Raw genomic sequence first — 19,132 nt, 5'->3', positions numbered from 1 at the left:
TAGCAAATGTTCACTTGTTAGGAGCGAGAACACCACGGGCCTTCCACTAAATCACAGGTGTCAATCTGTGGTCGTCGAGGGCTGGTATCACTCCATGTTTTAGACGTTTGCCTCCTCCAATCCTGATTCAAATGATCTGCTCCTGAGCTCTAAAATCAAATACAAATTAATCAAACAAATCGTAGAATTGTACATTTTTGGCCAGCAGAGAAGTCCTTGCTGGTCGTGACTCTCCACCACTTGGGAGCGCCATCTGTCACATTGCGTAATGAACTATAACAGCCACGCTCTCGCTTGTAAGGTGCGAAGCATGGTGGTGTACAGGACTGCCTCCGTGCTTGCACCGCGGGTTGGGAACAGTGACGGGCAGCTGGCTGAGGCAAATGGTTTCACACACCCATACAATGTGAAAAATGCTAATTTGTTCCAAGCCGACCTGCCGCGCAAAACGCAAATGTTTGGAAAATGGTGTTGAACTACTGAACCAGGGGCCCCACGAATAATAATGTACCGCAACGTAACCTTGACTCTCGATAAAAATGTGCTTTTGCCGTGTCATGCTAGCTAAATAGCTAATTCACTCACATGCTAAACTGCTACTAGCAAGCTAACAACCAACCACAAATTATCGATGCGATGCATAACTTCAAAACTACACAGAAAGTCAAGATTTGGGAGGGTAAAGGTTGCTTCCATGTTGACCTCCTGTGAGCTTCCCGCAGGGAAATGAAAATAAGATGAGTTGGGGATAATTTATGATATTCGAGCGCTGGCAATGAGGCTGTTTAAGCTTACACCGCAGCCTGCTCTTAACTGTGATTCATTACTGACGCACACGAGCCTACATGAAAATAAAAGAGCCGGCGCAGCACCATTGCTCTTCCCTCGCTACAAATTGCCTTTGCATTCAACTAAAATAAATCTGTTATTGAAATTTATTGAAGAGATTTTGGCTTTTTACGACAGAACCTATTAAAATTTGTCGTGGTTCCTGATAAAGGCGTCAGTTTAGGAATATGGTAGTGACTTGACTTCTGAGTGATTTGCAAGATTTTTATTTATTTTTTTGCTTTGTATTGTGAGCCAAACTTTTAAATACACGCAAGCTTCGGAAATGCAGTGCCCAAAAAAAAATGGAGTGATTACGTTGCACTAATACCCTCACATGTGGGCAAGGAAAACCGATATTACGACTGTTCGTGTAAATTAGACATCTTTTGGTAAGAACCAACCCCATAATATTACCATATTTGGGGTTTTTTTGTACTTCCATAAGTTTTTTTCAACCTTTTTGAATTACATATGCATGCTTTAAATGCTAAAATAAGTATTTTTCACTTTTAAAATGCTCCTATTTGATTTTATTCCAGACCTATTTGGCATTGGACGCCACATGAACTCTGTTTTCTTCATGCATCCTTGTTTTTTTTTTTTATTATTTAGCCACTAATTAAAAATGCATAAAAGGAGACTTTTTAAGGCCACTGCAAACTTCACACAGTCAAGGCCCCCGATGCTATGTTTTATTCATTGCCGTGTTTCCTTACACGATAATTATAGCTGTGGACTTAAAGAGCTTGCCTTCAAGTCACAGCTGACATTTCCATGGGGAGCATATCTCTGAAGGGTTCTTCTTCACCTCTCTTTTAAACCGCTAAGATGAGCTCTTTAAGACGCTTGTCAGGGTCGGACAATTTTGCATCCTCACCAAAAAGATCAGGACGGAAAAAAAAATATCGCTGGCCTTTTACCTCGAAAAATCATCACTTTTGAAAAAGACCCATAAACTGGCATGTTTGTTCAACCATGAAGATCAGTTGCGAATTGCTCAAAAATGTTTAAATCCAACACAACAGGAAGCACCCGTAAAGACTTGGCTTGACCGGTCCAGCGGGCCTGACCTGAGCTGGCAGGGGCTTGGAGTCTTCAAACTGGAGACGACTCATTAGTCCCTTTTTCCCTCCGGCATTGAAAAATTTCTTTCAAATGGGCGACTGGCCATCCAAAGTGGTCGTTTTTTTGCCCTTCCGAGCGAGGCGCTCACTGCTAATTCATGCCGCCGGGCTTCATTGTTATGCTCGGAATGTGACGGGGGTCTCTCCTTCCTGTTAATTAGTCGAACAGATACGATGGATTCCTTCTTTTTTTTTTTTTCAAAGCTGCCACGAGCATGACACAAGGCCATTAGGTGCTGTCTTTTTGCCGGTAAAGCTGGAATAAAACGAGTAGTTAACGACACTTCGGTGTCATGGGAACGGTGCCCATATGTGTAAAAGAGGGCAGAGAGACGCATGCTTTACACGCGTTAGGACGGTTTGGCTTTCGTGTATGCATCATGGCAGCAGCCCCGACGTCAGAAAGCACGAATGTTGCCCGATTTTGAGCCGACTGACATGTTGCAAAAAGAAAAAAAACAAAACGTAGTGCGTCATCGGCGATTTTGCGTTGTCCTAACGCATAGTAGCCTGTGTTGTGCGGAATACTTAACGTTTGGTCATCTGAAATCTAGGATGCTTCAGGAAAGTCTGCCATGTCTGAAATTTTGTTCGCATAGTGTGACATGTCCTATACAGATGTCAAATGGAAGGCCCGGGGGCCAGATCTGTCCCACCGCATCATTTTTTTGTGGCCTTCAAAGCAAATCAAACATGTTAACTTCTGTGATGCTTGCTAAAGTTTGTACATAAATCTCAAATTCTTATGTAATAAATATTTTCTTGTTCGACGATCCCCTCCTACTTATGAGAGACTGGATGTGGCGCACATAAACAAACAAAATGGCGAGAAAAGGAACAATAGGCACTTACTGTATTTGAATATAACATTTATAGAGAATGGTCGGACGACAGGATGCATGAAGTAAAGGAAAAAAAATCCTGAATCGGCACTTTGTTGAATATTTCATATGAGATCTTTCTTTGTAAGTGCTGCATCAGAGTGGTGATAAATGGGGCATGCGTTGATGATGTAAATACGGGCGGGCATCTGAATATGTTGCTCATTAAGAGACGTTACACTGCGCCTGCACAATAAAAGGACGCACTGCCCGGCCAGGCACCTCGGACCGTTGCAATAAATAACACTTAATTCTTTGACAAGCCCCATCCAATTTTCATTCTTCTTTTTATACAACGTCGCGAGTACGGACGGTAATAACGCAAACATTTATGCACTTACGAGCGCCTCCTGTCAAAACCGCTGTTTTTAAAAGATTCACCATGAAATAAAAAGGAGCATGATGAATTGTTACGCTTACGGTTTGACGTGTCATAAGTGTGACAAACGCGCAAGGAATTTTTTATCATGAGGCAACAGGCCGCCTTTAATAAATCATATTGGAGTAGCCAATGCCCAGCTACCTGTAGTTCGATTACGGGCCACTGGGTGGCGTTGATTTTCGAGTAGTCTGCGGACGAATGACTGAATTATATTTATAAACTGTGCATATGGTTACACTGGCTTAAACTTCTATGAAAATATGTGTCCAGTTTTAAGTTACCTCGGTTTTTAAATGATGAATCGATTATCAAGCACTGAACCTCTGTCTGATTCGAAGTCCTGCGACCATAATATTGAATTTGTGTCGGGTATCATTCAAAATATTTAGAGTGCTTGCGTTGAGAACCAAGTTCCCGAAAAGTCCAGTTAAACTAGGACATAATAGCTGCTATGTTGTTTGATCCTATTCAGAATATATCGGATTCCTTGTAGCCACTCATGTACTAAGGCCAAGTCTGTCCAAAGCCACAAAATGGTGGTCCGTGTATCTCATTAAAATCAGTCATCTCTCTTCTGAAAGAAGCCGACAGGAAATGACAGCAGAGAATAAGCAAAAAGAAAAAAATTAAACATTCTTGACTTCTGACAGACAATAATGACTAAAGAGAAACAAAACGTCCTCCATTTTGGTCCTGTGGATCAGCACTGGTTATGTCGGTCTGTCTTTCTTTGTGAGTACTTGGGGGGGGGGGGGGGGGGACACATCAACTATCAATCTTCAAAAGCTGTCAGCAGCATTGACCCTGCCGTACTCGAGATATCAAAGGCTTCTTCCTCTCTGCGTCTTGTCCTGTGATACATACCAAATGCTCCTTCCTCTCCCGTCTGTATCTTGTCCTGTCCCCTGAAGGAAATCAAACGATCCCTCGTCACCATATGTGTGTCTGTCCTCTGTGATCTTGTCATGTCCTGTGACAGAAATCAAACTCTCCTTCCTCTCAGTTCTGTTTTCGAAAGCAAAGACTCCTTCCTCTTTGTCCATTTGTCCTGTCCAACCTTTTCTTGTGACATTAGACACTCTTCCTGTGTGCTTGCGTCCTGTGATAGAAATCAAACACCCCTTACTCGCAGTTCATTTGCATTTGTCCTGTCATACAATTCAAATTGTCCTATCCGATGGTGTCCTTTACTGGGGCAGAAATCAAACGCTCCTTTTACATTGTCCATACACATTTGTCCTATGATACAATTCAGACTGTCCTATCTGATTGTGTCTTTTCCAGTGATATAAAACAAACACTCCTTTCTCCCCCTTTTGATTACGTTTATTTCAATTCTGATGTGCTTGCAATTTCACAAAGACCACTTGAATAGAAAAAAAAAATCAAACTACAGTACTTCTAACCATAAATCACAGATTCCTTCCTGTCAGTCGGTGGCTGTCTGTCCTGTCTTCTCCTTTTCTGTGATACAAATCAAACGCTCCTACATCCTCATCTGTGTGCCTGTCCTTTTTTAAAAGAAAAATCTGTTCTGTTCAGTTTCTACATGGTTATGTCAGCGCAAGAGCCCTATTGATATGACACCTGATCCGAGACAATGAAGGCAGAAGCAATTTTCACTTTTTGCTCCCGTTTTCAAACAATTGTACCCTTCTCAGCGGTTGTGCCTCAAAGTCATTTCGAGTGATGAAAGAAACGTTTTGTAAAACTTTTGCGCGACCTTTAGCTGCTCCTTTTTCCTGCTCACAAACATCAATAATTATTGATCCCTGGTCATACTATGCAGGAAAAGAGGAGGCAAGAAGTGACGTGGAAATGGTGACAAAAATACAATAAGAGTGTATTAATAGTACAGTGTTCTCATGTTAAATCAATTCAGGAATGGAAGGGCTTTATTGTACGTTGTCATGCCGTGGCACATTTCTGAGAAAACGGCGACCTCTAGAGTGTGTGCAGAAAATAAATCTTCAAAAATGACGTCATTTGTCATATTTTTTTTATTTTTTTGTATTTTACATAGTAAACCAGCAATATATGTACATAATTGTCCATTTGATGAAATAATAAAAATAGAAAAGTGCATACACAATAAAAATAAATTGCCACAGAGAACTTGGGTGATGTTTAAAATGACATTTCCCCCCCTTGCTGCATATGAAAGTATAAATGTAAAAAAACAGCTTTTTGAAACTTGCCAGGTTTTTCTTGCGTGTGGAATTTTTTTTTACAGCACTCATGGTGAGGACAGGGGCGGGGGAGATTTATTGCAAGTTGTTGCATTATCCTTAATAAACTGGCATGATAAAATATTAAAAAAAAAAACAATGGTAAAAAGTGGATTGTACACATCTATTAACAGCGTACAACTTAGACGTGCTGTGCTTTCAGTCAGCGTTTCAGTGTCCTAAATTGAAGTTGGTTTATTTTAAAAACAACAGCAACAAAAGGAAACAAAGGAAATGTATTGCAGTTAAGAAAAACAGACATTCTATCACTTTTACAGCTCCTTAGTTAATAAGGTTTCTCAAAACATTCAGTATATGTGATACTTTTTCAAGGCTTTCGACATTTCATATATGCACTGCAAGTAAAAAAAAAAAAAAAAAAAGCATTCTCAGTTATGTATATATTACCAGCAGGTCTTTTGTCATTTAGTGTATGACATGATGATCACACGTCCATCATTTCTACACAGTTGAGCGTTATACTATCGTACAAAACTAGAAATGTATTACTGAGGTTATTGCATTTTTCTGCACAAACTACTCATGAACTATTGATTGCCTGACATAAATACACAATGTGGTAAACATTTTTAGAAACAAAACATCACAGCCGTAGTGTTGCGCCCTGCTGGTGTACAACTGTGTGTGCGTGCGTGTGTGTGCGTGTCTTTTTTTTTTTTTTTTTTGTGACGGTGGTTGACTGGTTAGCATAGCACGTCCGCCTCACAGTGCAGTGCAGAGAGTTCAATTCCGGGCTTCGGCCTTCCTGTGTGGAGTTTGCATGTTCTCCCCCTGTGCCTATGTGGGTTTTCTCCGGGTATTCCGATTTCCTCCCACATTCCAAAAAACCTGCATGGTAGGCTAATGGAACACTCTAAGTTGTCCCTCGGTGTGATTGTGAGCGCGGATGGTCGTCCGACTATGCGTGGGCCTGCGATCGGCTGGCAACAAGTTCAGGGTGTACCCCGCTTGCTGCCCGAAGACGGCTGGGATCAATTCCAGCATGCCTGTGACCCTTGTGAGGATAAGCGGATTAGAAAATGGATGGTTGGTTGGCTGGATATATTTTTGTATTGGAGCACCCAGAGAGCTTAAAGTAAAGTGGCGATATAAGAATGGCGATGATGTGCGTGAGGTGTGCAAATGAAGCTGCGTGATATTCGGCGGCGTGCCCAAGCACTCGAGATTTGCATAGTTCATGACAAGCATGCTTGAGCGTTTACTGTACATCCCTACGAATTGCGTCTACGGTTTCTCCAATGCGAGCTGATGCTACTTGAAGACGACGGGAAGACAAATTTATTGCCGTTTTGAAAGAGCAATGCGCGCGTTTAAATAGTCGATGTGAAAGTGCGATATGATATGGACACACGTCAGAGTGTCGAGGTTAATATGGAAGCGAATGACGGCCAGTTGCCGGTCAAAAAACAAAACAAACTTGTCTTTTGATTTTCGAAAACTAAAAAAAAAAATAAAAGTTCTGTTCGACAAGTGGAAATGTAAATGAGTCGGAATGAGAACATTTTTGTGTGTGTGTTTTTCTTTAAACACCATGAAGTGTTAAATGAGCAAATATGTGATGAGAACGCAATAAGATATATTTTCAGGCATATGAACATCTAAAAAGTACACCAAGCGAGAGGTACCACAGGTTAGGGGAGATGCTGCCGACTGGGCTCTTCTGAGTTCTGCTTTTAAATTGAGCAGTCAGAGTGGAGCGGTGTCCCGTCATCAGCACCACGCGGAGAAAGTACCCTTTTCTTCTAGTCATAAGTCTAAGGCATGAAACTACACGATGCTGAGAAGATCCGCCAAAAGGTTACATTGTTAAAATGTTGTAGTGTTATCGCTTACGGTGAGTTACTGGAGGGAGAGGAAACTAGTCATCTACTCACAAAGTGCAGAACAATACGACATTCCTACTCCATGATGCATACAGTAGTCGACTAGTATCTGTTTGCGTTATTAGTGTTGAAAAGGCGCTTCTGATCGTTTTCCTTTTGGAAAGACATAAAAGCACTTCATACTGTAGACTGTACTTTCTATATAGATGCATTTATAGCTACTAAATATATATGATTATTATTTATTTTAAAGGGTGTCATTCCAAAACTCATCTTTTTTAAGTTAAAAAAAAAGCTCATAAAAGACGTTTCCATCACAAAATTTCAACAAAAATAGCTGTTTAAATATCAGAAAATCTGCGGACAAATTGGACTATTTTACAGTGGGTTTTCATATGTTAATTATAGTGATTTTTTTTTTTTTAATCAAAGCGCTTTTTCCTCCAGAGCTTTGCATGACATTTATATTGAGAAAGCCAATTTGGGGCTGGGGGGATTAATTGAGTGTGGGTTTACACTGCATGCTTCCAGTGACACAACTCTAATATATATCTTTTTCTGCTCTCATGTGGCACCATTAGAATATGCAACATCAACCAAAATCTTCTACGTGTGGACAAAAATCGGATACGTATCAAATATCTGTCAAAGTGAATGCGGCAGAAGACCACAGATGGGATACACCCTGGCCCGAGGTCATCGAAATGAGGTAAACACACACACACCTGCATCTGCCCAAACAACACAAATAAAAACATTGGGGAAAAAAACCACCTGCTGTAAATCTAAACAACAGCAATAAAGGAAAAAAAAAAATCGGCAAATAAAAATGGTCCGTATAAGCTTCAATAGTCAAGGACAACTAGACGCTATGAAATGTTTATTTATTTACATACTGTTGTATTATGTGCAATTTCAGTGTCTCGTGTTCTGTCACTATAAAGACAACCATATTGATATGTGTCAGTTGAAATGTTTGTAAAAAAAAGACAACAAAAATGATTGGACCAAACCCTGCTACGAATATTGAAAAAAAAAACTAATGCCTCCGCCAAAGAGGTTCATAATTATGTAGATGCTCGCAATAGGTGTCAAACCACTATTTTTATCAAAATGAAGCTCATCAGCTGACCTCAACGTAGTTCCACAAGATAATAAAGGCTAGTCAAACAATTGGCCAGAGTGTAGTGAGCTGTGTTGTGTGCACTACATTTGGGGCAAATAGGGTGCCTTGGCGACCAGGAAAACAATATAAATGCAGTAGAAACTCCTCATCTTTCTTCAACTTAGTTTCTTGGTGCCAAGATGCTACAAGATGGGTGCAGAGCAAGACATTTATTGGGAATTGGGCACATCGATCTGCAGTGTAAATCCAGCCTTGGCTAGGATTTAAATTCCTCAATCGGGTGAAATGTTTGTTTTTTTTGTGCGTGAGTGTGTCAAGTTTGAATACTTATCGCTATGAGTAGAAGGTAGGCACAAAGAATGTACAGTAGCTGCATTTAGACAGAAGTGTACGTACGTTCGCTGCGTTACTGGGGCTACTGCGTGCCCAACGACAGCTTTCGGGAAGACGTCTTCTTTTCGAGGGGTTTCTTCCCATTCGCGGGAGACTTGAGACTCACGTCCGCTGCGGAAGACTTGGACTTGCCGACATGCAGCAGGGAGCGACCAAGGGAGCCCGCGGGCTTGATGGGCTCCGATTTTGGAGCGTCTGCGGGCGGCGGGAAAGCCGCGGCGTCCGTCGCTTTTGCTCGTTGGTTGCAAGCCTCCTTGACCTGTCCGTTTTGCTTGCAAGTCCTCTCCGAAGCCTTTTTGAAGAGCAGGGCGCTCTTCCCCAAGTCGGCCGACCGGCGGCTTTCCCGTTGTCTCAAGGCGCTCTTGAAGAAGGACAGGCCTTTCTCCTCGGACTTGCTGCCACGCTGGGGGTCTTTGGCGGACACGCTGGGCGAGCGCAGGCTGGTGACGGAGGAGCTGCTGCTGGAGCTGCGCACGGACCTCCGCTCCGGCCGGCTGCTGTCCGCCGGCTTGGGGACGGAAGAGCGCGCCGCGACGCTTGCTCGCTGAGCGCCGACCGCAGAATCTCCACTGTAGCTCCTCTCCACATGACGCTTGCGAGTGTTCTCCGGCGGTTTCTCATGGACGCCGGGGTTCTTGGTGGTGGGAGAGGGTGATGCTGACGATCGAGGCGTGGGGCGAACGCACAGCCGATGTTGCGGCGTGGAGCCTGCGGGTGGGAGCGAATCCTTGGTTTTAGATGGCGTCCCGCAGGGAGTGGACATGCTTTTCTTGCCATTCTTATCTTTCGTGGCGGGCGCCGTTTTCCCTTTCACAGGTGTGCTGACGGGCGTTTCCAAAGGCGAAGGCTTGTGGGTTGAGCACAGGCGCTTCTTGGAGCTTTTTCCTGGCTCCGCTTTGGTGGTTTTGGTGGCGCCCGCGCTTTCCGTCTTGGACGCGAAACCGCCAACGCTGCTCTTACGCTTCTGATCTTTCGAGGGGGCGTTTTGAATGTTTTGAATGTCTATCGCTGTAATCTGGTTGTTGTTTTCCGTCGTCTTCTCCACGGGCGTGGGAGCGCGGCAGTACATCATGTCCACGAATCTTTTGTTGTTTTCCTGCTCGCTCTCCATCACGGACATCTTGCTGCCAAAGTAGCGCTCGTGCCGGCTGTAGCTGCCAAAGCAGGACGTAGACACGCGGTCGTCGCAGGACTCGCCGATTATCTCAAGGGGCGGCGAGCAACGAGAGTCCAGAGAAAAGCGCGAGGGAGAGTTGGAGCGCATTTGCAGCTTGGCCGAGAGCGACCACGAGGGTTTGACGGCGCTGTCGCTGAAGGCTAACGGGCTGGCTACGGACGACCGAGAACTCACACTCTGACGCTGAATGCTCCTCACGAAGGGTCGAACGGAGAAACCGCCTTCAAAGCAAACAAAGATTTCAAAAAGACATCCTGTCAATCAATAAAGAAAATGTTTTTATGAATCCACATGGCCGTTTGAAGGGCTATTTATTTCGGTCTCTGGTTGGATCTTTCGAGTGCCTGCCCACCCATCGAGAGTAAAATTAAACAACCAAGAAAGTTACAATCCTTCAACATTAGAGTGGTTTGATTAAAAATATGTCCAAGATGTTATTAAAAGAACTGGGAAATGTTTAAAATTGTGTGTGTGGGGGGGGGGGGGGGGGAGAGATGCACGTTTTATTTTGTTTAATACTTTGATAGCTACTTGAAATAAATGAGCAAATAACGGATACATACACGACAGCCCTCAATTAACTGTGCCGGCATGTTCCGGCTCATTTCACGCCGTCAAATACTACCCAGGCAGTTGCTATACACTGGTGATAGTAAATTACATAAGGTTGTGTGTGGTGGCGATACACCCCCGGAAAGGACATATGCTGAGGCAGCAGTCTGCAGCGCGAGCCCCTCATTATGTGAGCCGCAAACAGCAGGCCCGGGCGAACATCTGTTTCAGTTTGACACGGCAGCAGAGCTTTTGCCAGAGTAGAGAAACCACCTCGCCTTGACCCTTCATCACTTGTATTATTTTTTTAAATGTCTTTAGACAAAAATTCATAACCAAAGGTGAGGCCAGTCTTGAAACGGTTGAGTCCAAACCAACGTTTTGGATACTGGCTTTAGGATTTGACTATATTAGATCTCGTATCTTCATACAGTGACGTGCTTTCATCGAGAATTACAAGATACTTTTCACCTACCATTTCTTGTCTTGCAGAAATTATCCCCATTTTTGTTTTAATTTTATATTTGATAAGTGGGCAGGCACTCTAGATACTCAACTATTTGTACACAAGTCCACTTTAAGTGACACAGACTTGTGCTGCTCTTTTTGTCTCAAGAGGGATTACCGTATTTTCCACACTAAAAGGCGCACCTAAAAGCCTTTAGCTTTCTTAAAAGCTCACAGCGCGCCTTAAAATCCGATGCGCCTTGTGTATGGCCATTACGGTAATATGTCAACCCCAAAACGGCTCCTTGCTAGAGACATGGTGACAACGCAGAGTTCAAACTTAAGGCGATCGGTTTCGCAGTTGAACACGGAAATAGAGCAGCGGCAAGAGAGTTCGTTAACGAGTCGATGTTTTAACTTGCTATTGGTTGAGTGAACTGTGTCGCTGCTTTATTAAATAAATTTTATTGACATCTGATCGTCGCTATGTAAATCCGGGTGTAGTGTTCTGTTGGCATTTCCTTTGGCGTAGCTCCATCTAGTGGATGCCTTGTAGATTGCGTCTTATAATGCGTCCAATATATGAAAAAAAATGACAAAACAGGCCATTCATTGAAGGTGCGCCTCATAATCCAGTGTGCCTTTTAGTGTGGAAAATACGGTAAATGAAGGTAAACTGAGGCTCGGCCTCACCGTCGTCTTCGCTACGCTCTGCGGTGAATTCCACCGACTCCGCCAGCGAAGCCAGTGAGGTGCGTCTAGACGAGGCGCCTGACGCTAGACTAGCAGGTCTGCTCCCGGGTAGCCTGTTAATCCAGTGGTCGCACAGAGAAGAACTGGTAGAGCCTGTGAGATGGTTCAAGAGTCATTTTCTCAAAGTAAAAGTCCAAGTCAAATATTCACTGCACTTTACTTTTTTTGCCCCACGTTATTTAACAGCCTAATTCTAAAATGGATGAAGTGACTCGGTTGGTTTGTGCTGACGTGCAATGTCAACGGTGCCTTTCCAACTCATGTCCAATCAGGCGGAATCGAATTAAGATGGAGAGTCATCTCAAGGATCATCAGTGGAAACAAATCCCACTTTCAGTCAAATAATCTGCCACGGACTGACCTGCAACGGAGCTGTTGGCCGACCAAGAGGGAATGGCGGTCCTGCGTTGGTAGAAGAGTATGTAAGCCGTCTGTTGACACACGTCGTCGTCGGCCACGGGTGCGACCTCGCTGTCATCAAAGCAGTACCACTGACCGTCGACGGAGTTCTTGCAGCAGGCTTGCGAGCGCACACGAGGGAATGTTGCTTTAAAAAAATGCTGCCGCTCGTAATGACTCGTAATGTCGACGTTACCCGTGTAGTGGCCCCCGTGCATGCTCCCGTGATGGTTACACACGGCGTAGAGGTCGTACAGGAAGTCGTCTGGGTTCCTCCCCAGACCGTAGGGTCTTCTCCACGGTGACCAGTGCGAGGGGAGGCTCCAGCTGCTCTGGCTTCTTTTCACCACGTGAGGCGCCATGTCCATACCCATGAGAGGGAACCTCACCATGTTCTGCATCTTCACCCTGCGGTCGCCCTCCTGTGACAAATGTTCAGTTGAAAGAATGAAGACTTTGCATCTCGTCTCGTGAACTGTTCGCTATTTACCGAAGACGCGCGGAAGCGACCAACACAAAATATGCAAAAAAAATAAAATCATTGAGGCTGCATTCATCATTTTTGGCATGAGCGCGTGCGCTTGAACAAATGCGTCGATGCGTGTGAATTCAATTTCAAAAGCTTAATTGAGGAAATGTTATTCATGGGCGAATGTGAAGATCAGGCGAAATCTGTAAATAAGCCACATAGTTGTGTAAGTGGGGGGAAGTTTCCAAACTTCACCTGTCTGAACCGCTTGAGGTGCAGTATGAGCACATCCGGCAGCGTCCACAGGCTGAGTTTGATGCGGCCCTGTTGCAGCTGTTTGCAATGTGGGCAGCGCCAGGCGTCATCCGGGGCCAGCTGAAACGCACGAGAACTCGAGGGTCAGCTATCGAGGACAAGCAGACTTAAAAATAAATAAAAATAAGGCGCTGGATTTTTTTTTTTTCCCTGAGGCGAGTGGAGCCACAATGTTTATCTTGGTCCTCACTTCTAGTGTCTGGTTTAGTCCGAACGTACCATTCGGAATTAAAGACAGCAAAACCGCAGAGAGTTTCAGACTCTGTTATTTTGTGTCAGAATGAGCACCGAGATAAACATGGGAGAAAATATCCCGATTGACACGCAAAATGGAGACGCGGTGATCAGATATTGGGGACCTATACACGTGCTCCTCGGCTTACGATGATCCTCATATGCGACATTTCGAGGTTACAAAAATTGTTATACAGCACAAGCACAGACTTGCTGGGTTAGAGGCATACTAACTGTACTTCATTGGACTGTTTTTTTTTTTTTTTTTTGGTCTTCCTGATTACTGAACTCGGGTCCGAATTAATTGCGGCTCGCGTTAATCTTGATGTTTTGACTGAACAAATTCCACTTCATCCAAATATGTGACCGATGGATTTCCTGTGCCTGTCCTCAGGGTTCACCTGCTCCTCTTTTGTGTAAAGCTGGAAACACTGAGCCAGCGTGCAGGCCTGCGGCTGGTGGTGCTGTTCTCTGTGCAGGTACACGCTCTCGGCGTCAGGGATGTACTCCTCCTCCGTGTGTCCGAACAAACTGAGGTTTAAAAAAAAAAAAAAACGTCCATTGGCTTGTGGTGTTTTGTGTTTAATTAAGTTCAGACATGACAAAACCTGGCAGAGGTGAATTAATATTTGCTTTATTGCTTGGCAGCTTTCCGCCGATGAGAAAAGGCCTTTCATGATGCCAGTGAATTTCATATTCCAACGTCTCCATAGTAACAGACATATTCGACCTCTTGACCGCAATTTGTAAGCGTACTCGTCCCAAAGTAGCTCTGAGAAATATGCTGTTCTTGAGTCAAATGGAACTTTTATCACGCGGATGACAAAAGAGACGCCACTTACTAGTCTTTGGTCGCTTTGTCCCACTCCACCACAATTTTCACATGGGGCGGTCCACCCTGTCCGCAGGATTTGTATGCTCTGAAACCCCCCCGCAAAGAAAACACGCCACCACCATATCGCACATGGTGAAATGACACGAGTGAGTGCAAAGTTGTGCATTCAAACAAACCAAACTCTGCAATTTCTCAAAGTTCACCATATTTATCATGATAGATCACCCTAAGGACAAAAACAAGTTAAAAATCAGCTACGCTTTTTGACTGATGCCTTTTTGTGCGTGTGTTGTGTTCTGGCTTGCTTTATGTAGGCCAGGAAAGAAAAAAAAAGTTCTCCTGGCATTTTAAAAGACATGCTAGGGCATGTCACCAAATTGTGCTGCGAGACGATAAACAGGATGCTTCTTGCGGGGTGTGATTGATGGATAAGTGTTTTCCTTGATGTGAAATAGGAGAGGCCAAAGAGTGCGACTCACCTGTCCACCGTGGGGTGACACAGCGGTCGCTCGTCTTGAGGGAGGAGGTAGGTGATCCCAACCACACCAACCACACGGAGACTGAAAGGCCCCACCTGTGCGTGGAGATTGTTTCACAAAGCTCCACAATGCATCTATTAAAAAAAAAAGACCACATAAAAAATCATTTAATTTCATTTCCTACCTGAATGTAGACTCCAGGTCGCAAAAGATGCCGCATTTTTTCCAAAATCTCCTTCTGCAGTGTGTCCCAGTTGGCCGTGCGCTCTATGTACAGTACAAAAGGCAAGCCAAACCTGAAACAACAAAATCAACGCATCGTCTGTTGGGTCAAGTGTTATTTTGATACCTTTAGATACACAAATGCACTTTTGAAGCCATGGTAGAGTCGCGGCGCAGATGGTAGATTTACCTTTTTGCTTGGTGGCCGGTGCAGGCTCTGTTGCAAACTAGCAGGATCATTTTCTCCGGCGCCAGGTTCTTACTTGGGGATGCCACGGGAGTCAAGGCCCCCTGCATGAAAGACGGCGTGCGGCTGTTTTCCACGCCGTACTTCAAGTTGTTGTGATTCAGGTTGGCCAGGAGACTTCCTGAACAAAGTCATTATTTAGCTGAGGCTGGATTTAAACTATCTGATCCAAATCAATGTGTGTCTATTTTATTTTTAATTTATGCTTATTATTTTTGATTATTATTTCACTTGAAACGTGCAATAATAATCCAGCATTTAACCCCAAGTGTTGTGCAAGTTACCTCTTTTTGTGCGTAGGTTCTCCAGTTTAAATGTCTCCGGTGTCTCAAAGGCAAAGATGGAGTCACTCTCTTGGATGATATCCAGATCATCGTCGTCGTCGCAAAAGGAACGATGGAAGCCGTCGTAATACATCTCGGTCAGAATGAACTACAAGAAACAAGCAAGTAAGTATGTGTACAAGTGCCAAGGGGGATTCGATTTGGCTGTCAAGAAGTAACCACCTGGTCCATTGGCATTTTGGTCTCGCGCGACACAGCATCTCGGAGGCGGTACACGGTGCTGTTAAGGGGCACGGCCACCCCAATCCGCAGACAGTGAGAGTATTTCCCCTGGTAGACCACTGTGATGTATAGCGGCCTGGCAAACAAAATACGTGAATTTATTTTTAAAGGTGGTTCTGTTTCGACGCATGAAGCCAAACTTGTCCCAAAATCTGAACGGACCATGTCTATCACTAATGTCACGCAGTAATAAAGTCATAATTACAGTTCGCCCATGTTTTGGAATTATTCACTCATTCCCTACAGCACAGGTGTCAAACTCAAGGCCCGGGGGCCAGATCTGGCCCGCCACATCATTTTAAGTGGCCCGCGAAAGCAAATGACGACAACCTCCATGAGTTGCTAAAATCTGTACTAAAATTTCAAATGTAATAAAATCAGTGACATGTAATAATTTTCCTGTTACCAAATCCCACATTACAGTTACTTCAACAATAATTGAATAAAACGTTATTCTTGACTTCTTTATATAGTTTCGGTCATCACAGCGCTCCAAGGGAAACGGTAATTATAATGTGGCCCGCGACAAAAATGAGTTTGGCACCCCTGCCCTACAGCCTAATCACTATATCGTGATGTTCATAAAGTCGATCATATACAGCAGTCGTGTTTTCACAATACTGTACCACAATTCTGACTTTAACACTATAACAATATTAAGTACCTCGATACCCATACTGAAGTGGTGGGAGTCCGTAAAAGCAGTGGTACCTTCGATGCCAAAATATGTAACTGAAAATATTTTAGATTAACTCAAAATAATCCTGCCGAAGGAACATATCAAATAAAAAAAAAGATGTACTGTAGATATCACCTTTTGAAAAAAAATTAAAATGAAAAATTGACACGGCGGTTCAGATATGAAATAAAAATAAAATGATTCTCGCAGCTTCTGAAAGGTGTAACCTTGTTTCAAATATTTAAAAATTGCTTGACAGAAGAACGATTTTTGTTCATGAAAACCTCATCTCTCTCTCTCTCCTTTTGGGTTCTCTGTATCGGCGCAAGGCATCATAGGATACATTGCTCATCTCGTGACCATTGTCACTATTTATCAAGATGCATCGTGGGATACTAACGGAGCACAACTTTGACACCTCCGTTTGTCCACTTACCGCGTGTGTGGCAGCGGGATGGGTAAGGAGATGCACAGAAAAGGGTCAAAGGTATTGCTCTGTTTTTGGCAATGGGGGCAGGTGAGGGAAGACCTGCAAAAAGAATAACTAGGAGTCAACTCATACTGCAAACGCAGGACAAGGAATGTAGCAGACTTTTACCTGTACTGAGCCTGGAAAAGCTCCTGAACAAACGAGCCAACCGAGAGGGGCGGGGAGGGTCCCTCCGCGTTTTGGTCATCTTCGTCGATAGGTGGCTGAACAAGCGCAAACGGGTTATGATGACGGCAGAACCAAAAGTCGTAAATAAAGCAGGCACAGCAGGCTTTTACAGAAACATTGTCACATTCAAGGACTGCGTCAAAACCTCACCCTCATGGTTGGCCTGCCGATGGGGCTGACGGTGTTGAGGTCCTCGTGCACTCGGTCCAACAGCCACAGCAGGAACTCTTGGGCGTCGTGCTGAGCGTTCCCTTTAAACTGCGTGGCGTTTTTGGACACCGCGTTCTGCAACGGGCATTCGGCGTGCGTTTTAGTAGTGTTTGGAATCACACAGAGCAGGAGTATTTTGATGTTATTCAAACAATTGGGACCTGTTTTAAATTGTGGGGAAAAAAATACATCTGTTTGTAAAGCTTATTTAAATGCACAAAGAGTGGCAAAACTTTGTGGTTAGAGTCTGCTGAGCTTTTAGTGCTCCTCCTGTGTGCCGGCCTTACCTTAAAGTCTCGGCTGTGCTGAGGGGTGTACTCAAAAGTCCATAAAGCCCGAACAAGTCCGGAGAGTTGCTCTGTCACTTCCCCCTTGGCCATGGAAGCTTTATTCTGCAGATGGATGCCATTTGTCTTTGGTTTATTCTCCTGGTTCGCCTCGCCTTCCCTGTAGTGCTCCAGGACGAGATACTCGGCAAACAGCTCCGTGTTACTGAGGCACTGCAGAATAGCATTCATGAAGCAGGTGTTGCCATGGTTCTTCAAGCCAGCCACGCCAGGGATCCTCTCGCCTGAGAGGAACCCCCCGAAGTCTCCGTCGTCCAAGGGTGCGTCCTTAAGTCCGGAGTGAAAGGCGGAGAAGCCGCCGTCATCCTTGTCGTCGTCGGTTTGCACTTCGGAACCAAAGTGGGACAAGGCTGTGAGCGTCCTCAGGACTTTGCTCATAAAGCTACCCACGGAGCGCACCGAGCCTCGCCTGAAGAGCTTCTTGCCGAAGCTGGTCTTCTTGTCCTTGGTGGCGGCTTTGCACGACATGATTGTACCCTCACCCTGACCCTCACCCCCTTAGCTCGAGTCAAGGGGGACCTTCAGCGGCTGCTGTCCGCCGACGCTACATCGCTGAAACAATCCCGACCAGAGTTAACTAACCCTTCGCCAGGTATAACATTGTAACTACAGTCTCTCGCCACACTTGTGAAATAACATACCGATAACTTTAAGACCAGCCTGGTGAAATCAGAACAACCGGAGCGCTCGCTCCTTGCGTTGGGGTTGGCGACTGCGTGCTCCGTCCGGAGTCGCCTCACTTTGCGGTCGAGTGCCGCATAACGATGAACCAACTCCGGCTTGCGTTTCGGTCGCAGAGCGCTAGTGTTAGCCGATGTGGCTAACGCTAGCTGCACAAACAGGGGCCGAAAAAAACGTCACCGGTCTTGTTCAGCCGAAAGGTCCAGGTCCAAAAAGGAGCCATTGTCCGCCATGGCGAGCGCGTTGTGACATTCCATGTAGAGAGCATGTCAGATGTGCAGTTATTTGAACATTGTTTGCATATTTGGAAGGAAAGTTCGTAAATGGGTGCCAAATAGTCGAATGCCTTCTGTTTCTTCTTCTCTCTGTTGTTTGTTTTGGCAGTCAACCGGCAAGGAGTTAGACGTGGATGTACTGCCCTCTATCGCTCGGGCGAAAAACTAACAGCAGTGACAAAGTGGGAAGGGCATGTGCGCTCAAGTTTGCAGTTCTCTACTATACCTATGGGTGGCGCAATAAGCACACAGTGACAAAGTGGGAAGGGCATGTGCGCTCAAGTTTGCAGTTCTCTACTATACCTATGGGTGGCGCAATAAGCACGCAGGTTAAAAAAACAAACGCCACCTGACTGAGTGCAAAGTTTAATAAAAAGTAGAGAGGAGCAATATGTATTGACTGAATGAATGGAATCTTTTTTTTTTGCAATCAGACACTGTACATGCAAACATCAAAAGATGTGAGCTTGTTGACAGGGTGGATGATCACAGGGTGGACATGTCTGACTATTATGAGCAAATAACATAGCAGCATGATTCAGTTAGCAAGCTGACTGTGTACTATTTAACAATATATTTTTTATATTTCCGCTTTTTGAATTTTGGATCTGGTCTAGCGTGGGTTTCCTCAAGGTACTCCAGCTTCTTCTCACATTAAAAAAAAACAAAAAACTTGCCTGTTCGGCTAATTGAAGACTCAAAAATTTCCATCGGTGTGACTGCGAGTGTGAATGGTTGCTCGTCTAAATGTGCCATGTGAAAGTTAACTGGGTTAGGC

The 19,132-nt window shown here is 44.5% G+C and overlaps 1 protein-coding gene across 1 annotated transcript; it reads right to left on the bottom strand.

The window, feature by feature from the left end:
- Positions 1 to 5,199: 5,199 nt before the first annotated feature.
- On the bottom strand, positions 5,200 to 18,425 carry usp31 (ubiquitin specific peptidase 31). Its single transcript, XM_086132392.1, has 16 exons — positions 17,339 to 18,425; positions 16,992 to 17,126; positions 16,782 to 16,876; positions 16,620 to 16,712; positions 15,445 to 15,580; positions 15,223 to 15,370; positions 14,882 to 15,059; positions 14,654 to 14,765; positions 14,470 to 14,564; positions 13,998 to 14,075; positions 13,557 to 13,686; positions 12,862 to 12,981; positions 12,334 to 12,559; positions 12,100 to 12,258; positions 11,679 to 11,831; positions 5,200 to 10,207 (listed from the first exon to the last, which is right to left on the bottom strand). Exons 1-16 carry the CDS (start codon positions 17,864 to 17,866, stop codon positions 8,832 to 8,834), a joined length of 3,762 nt encoding a protein of 1,253 aa, XP_085988518.1. The 5' UTR covers positions 17,867 to 18,425; the 3' UTR covers positions 5,200 to 8,831.
- Between the last annotated feature and the right edge of the window lie 707 nt (positions 18,426 to 19,132).

Source organism: Hippocampus guttulatus, chromosome 16 (genome assembly GCF_054856545.1).
Source record: "Hippocampus guttulatus isolate MCC_2025c chromosome 16, RoL_Hgut_1.0, whole genome shotgun sequence".
Lineage (NCBI taxonomy): Eukaryota > Metazoa > Chordata > Actinopteri > Syngnathiformes > Syngnathidae > Hippocampus > Hippocampus guttulatus.
Note: the sequence above shows the minus strand (reverse complement) of the source record. Positions and strands in the feature narration are given on the sequence as shown.

Excerpts from the sequence above, each read along its gene's own strand:
- usp31 (XM_086132392.1), bottom strand. The coding sequence starts at position 17,866 with ATGTCGTGCAAAGCCGCCACCAAGGACAAGAAGACCAGCTTCGGCAAG. Across the intron at positions 11,832-12,099 it reads GGCCAACAGCTCCGTTGCAG|GCTCTACCAGTTCTTCTCTG; the intron begins GTCAGTCCGTGG and ends ACCATCTCACAG. Across the intron at positions 10,208-11,678 it reads AGAGCGTAGCGAAGACGACG|GCGGTTTCTCCGTTCGACCC; the intron begins GTGAGGCCGAGC and ends TTTGCTTTGAAG.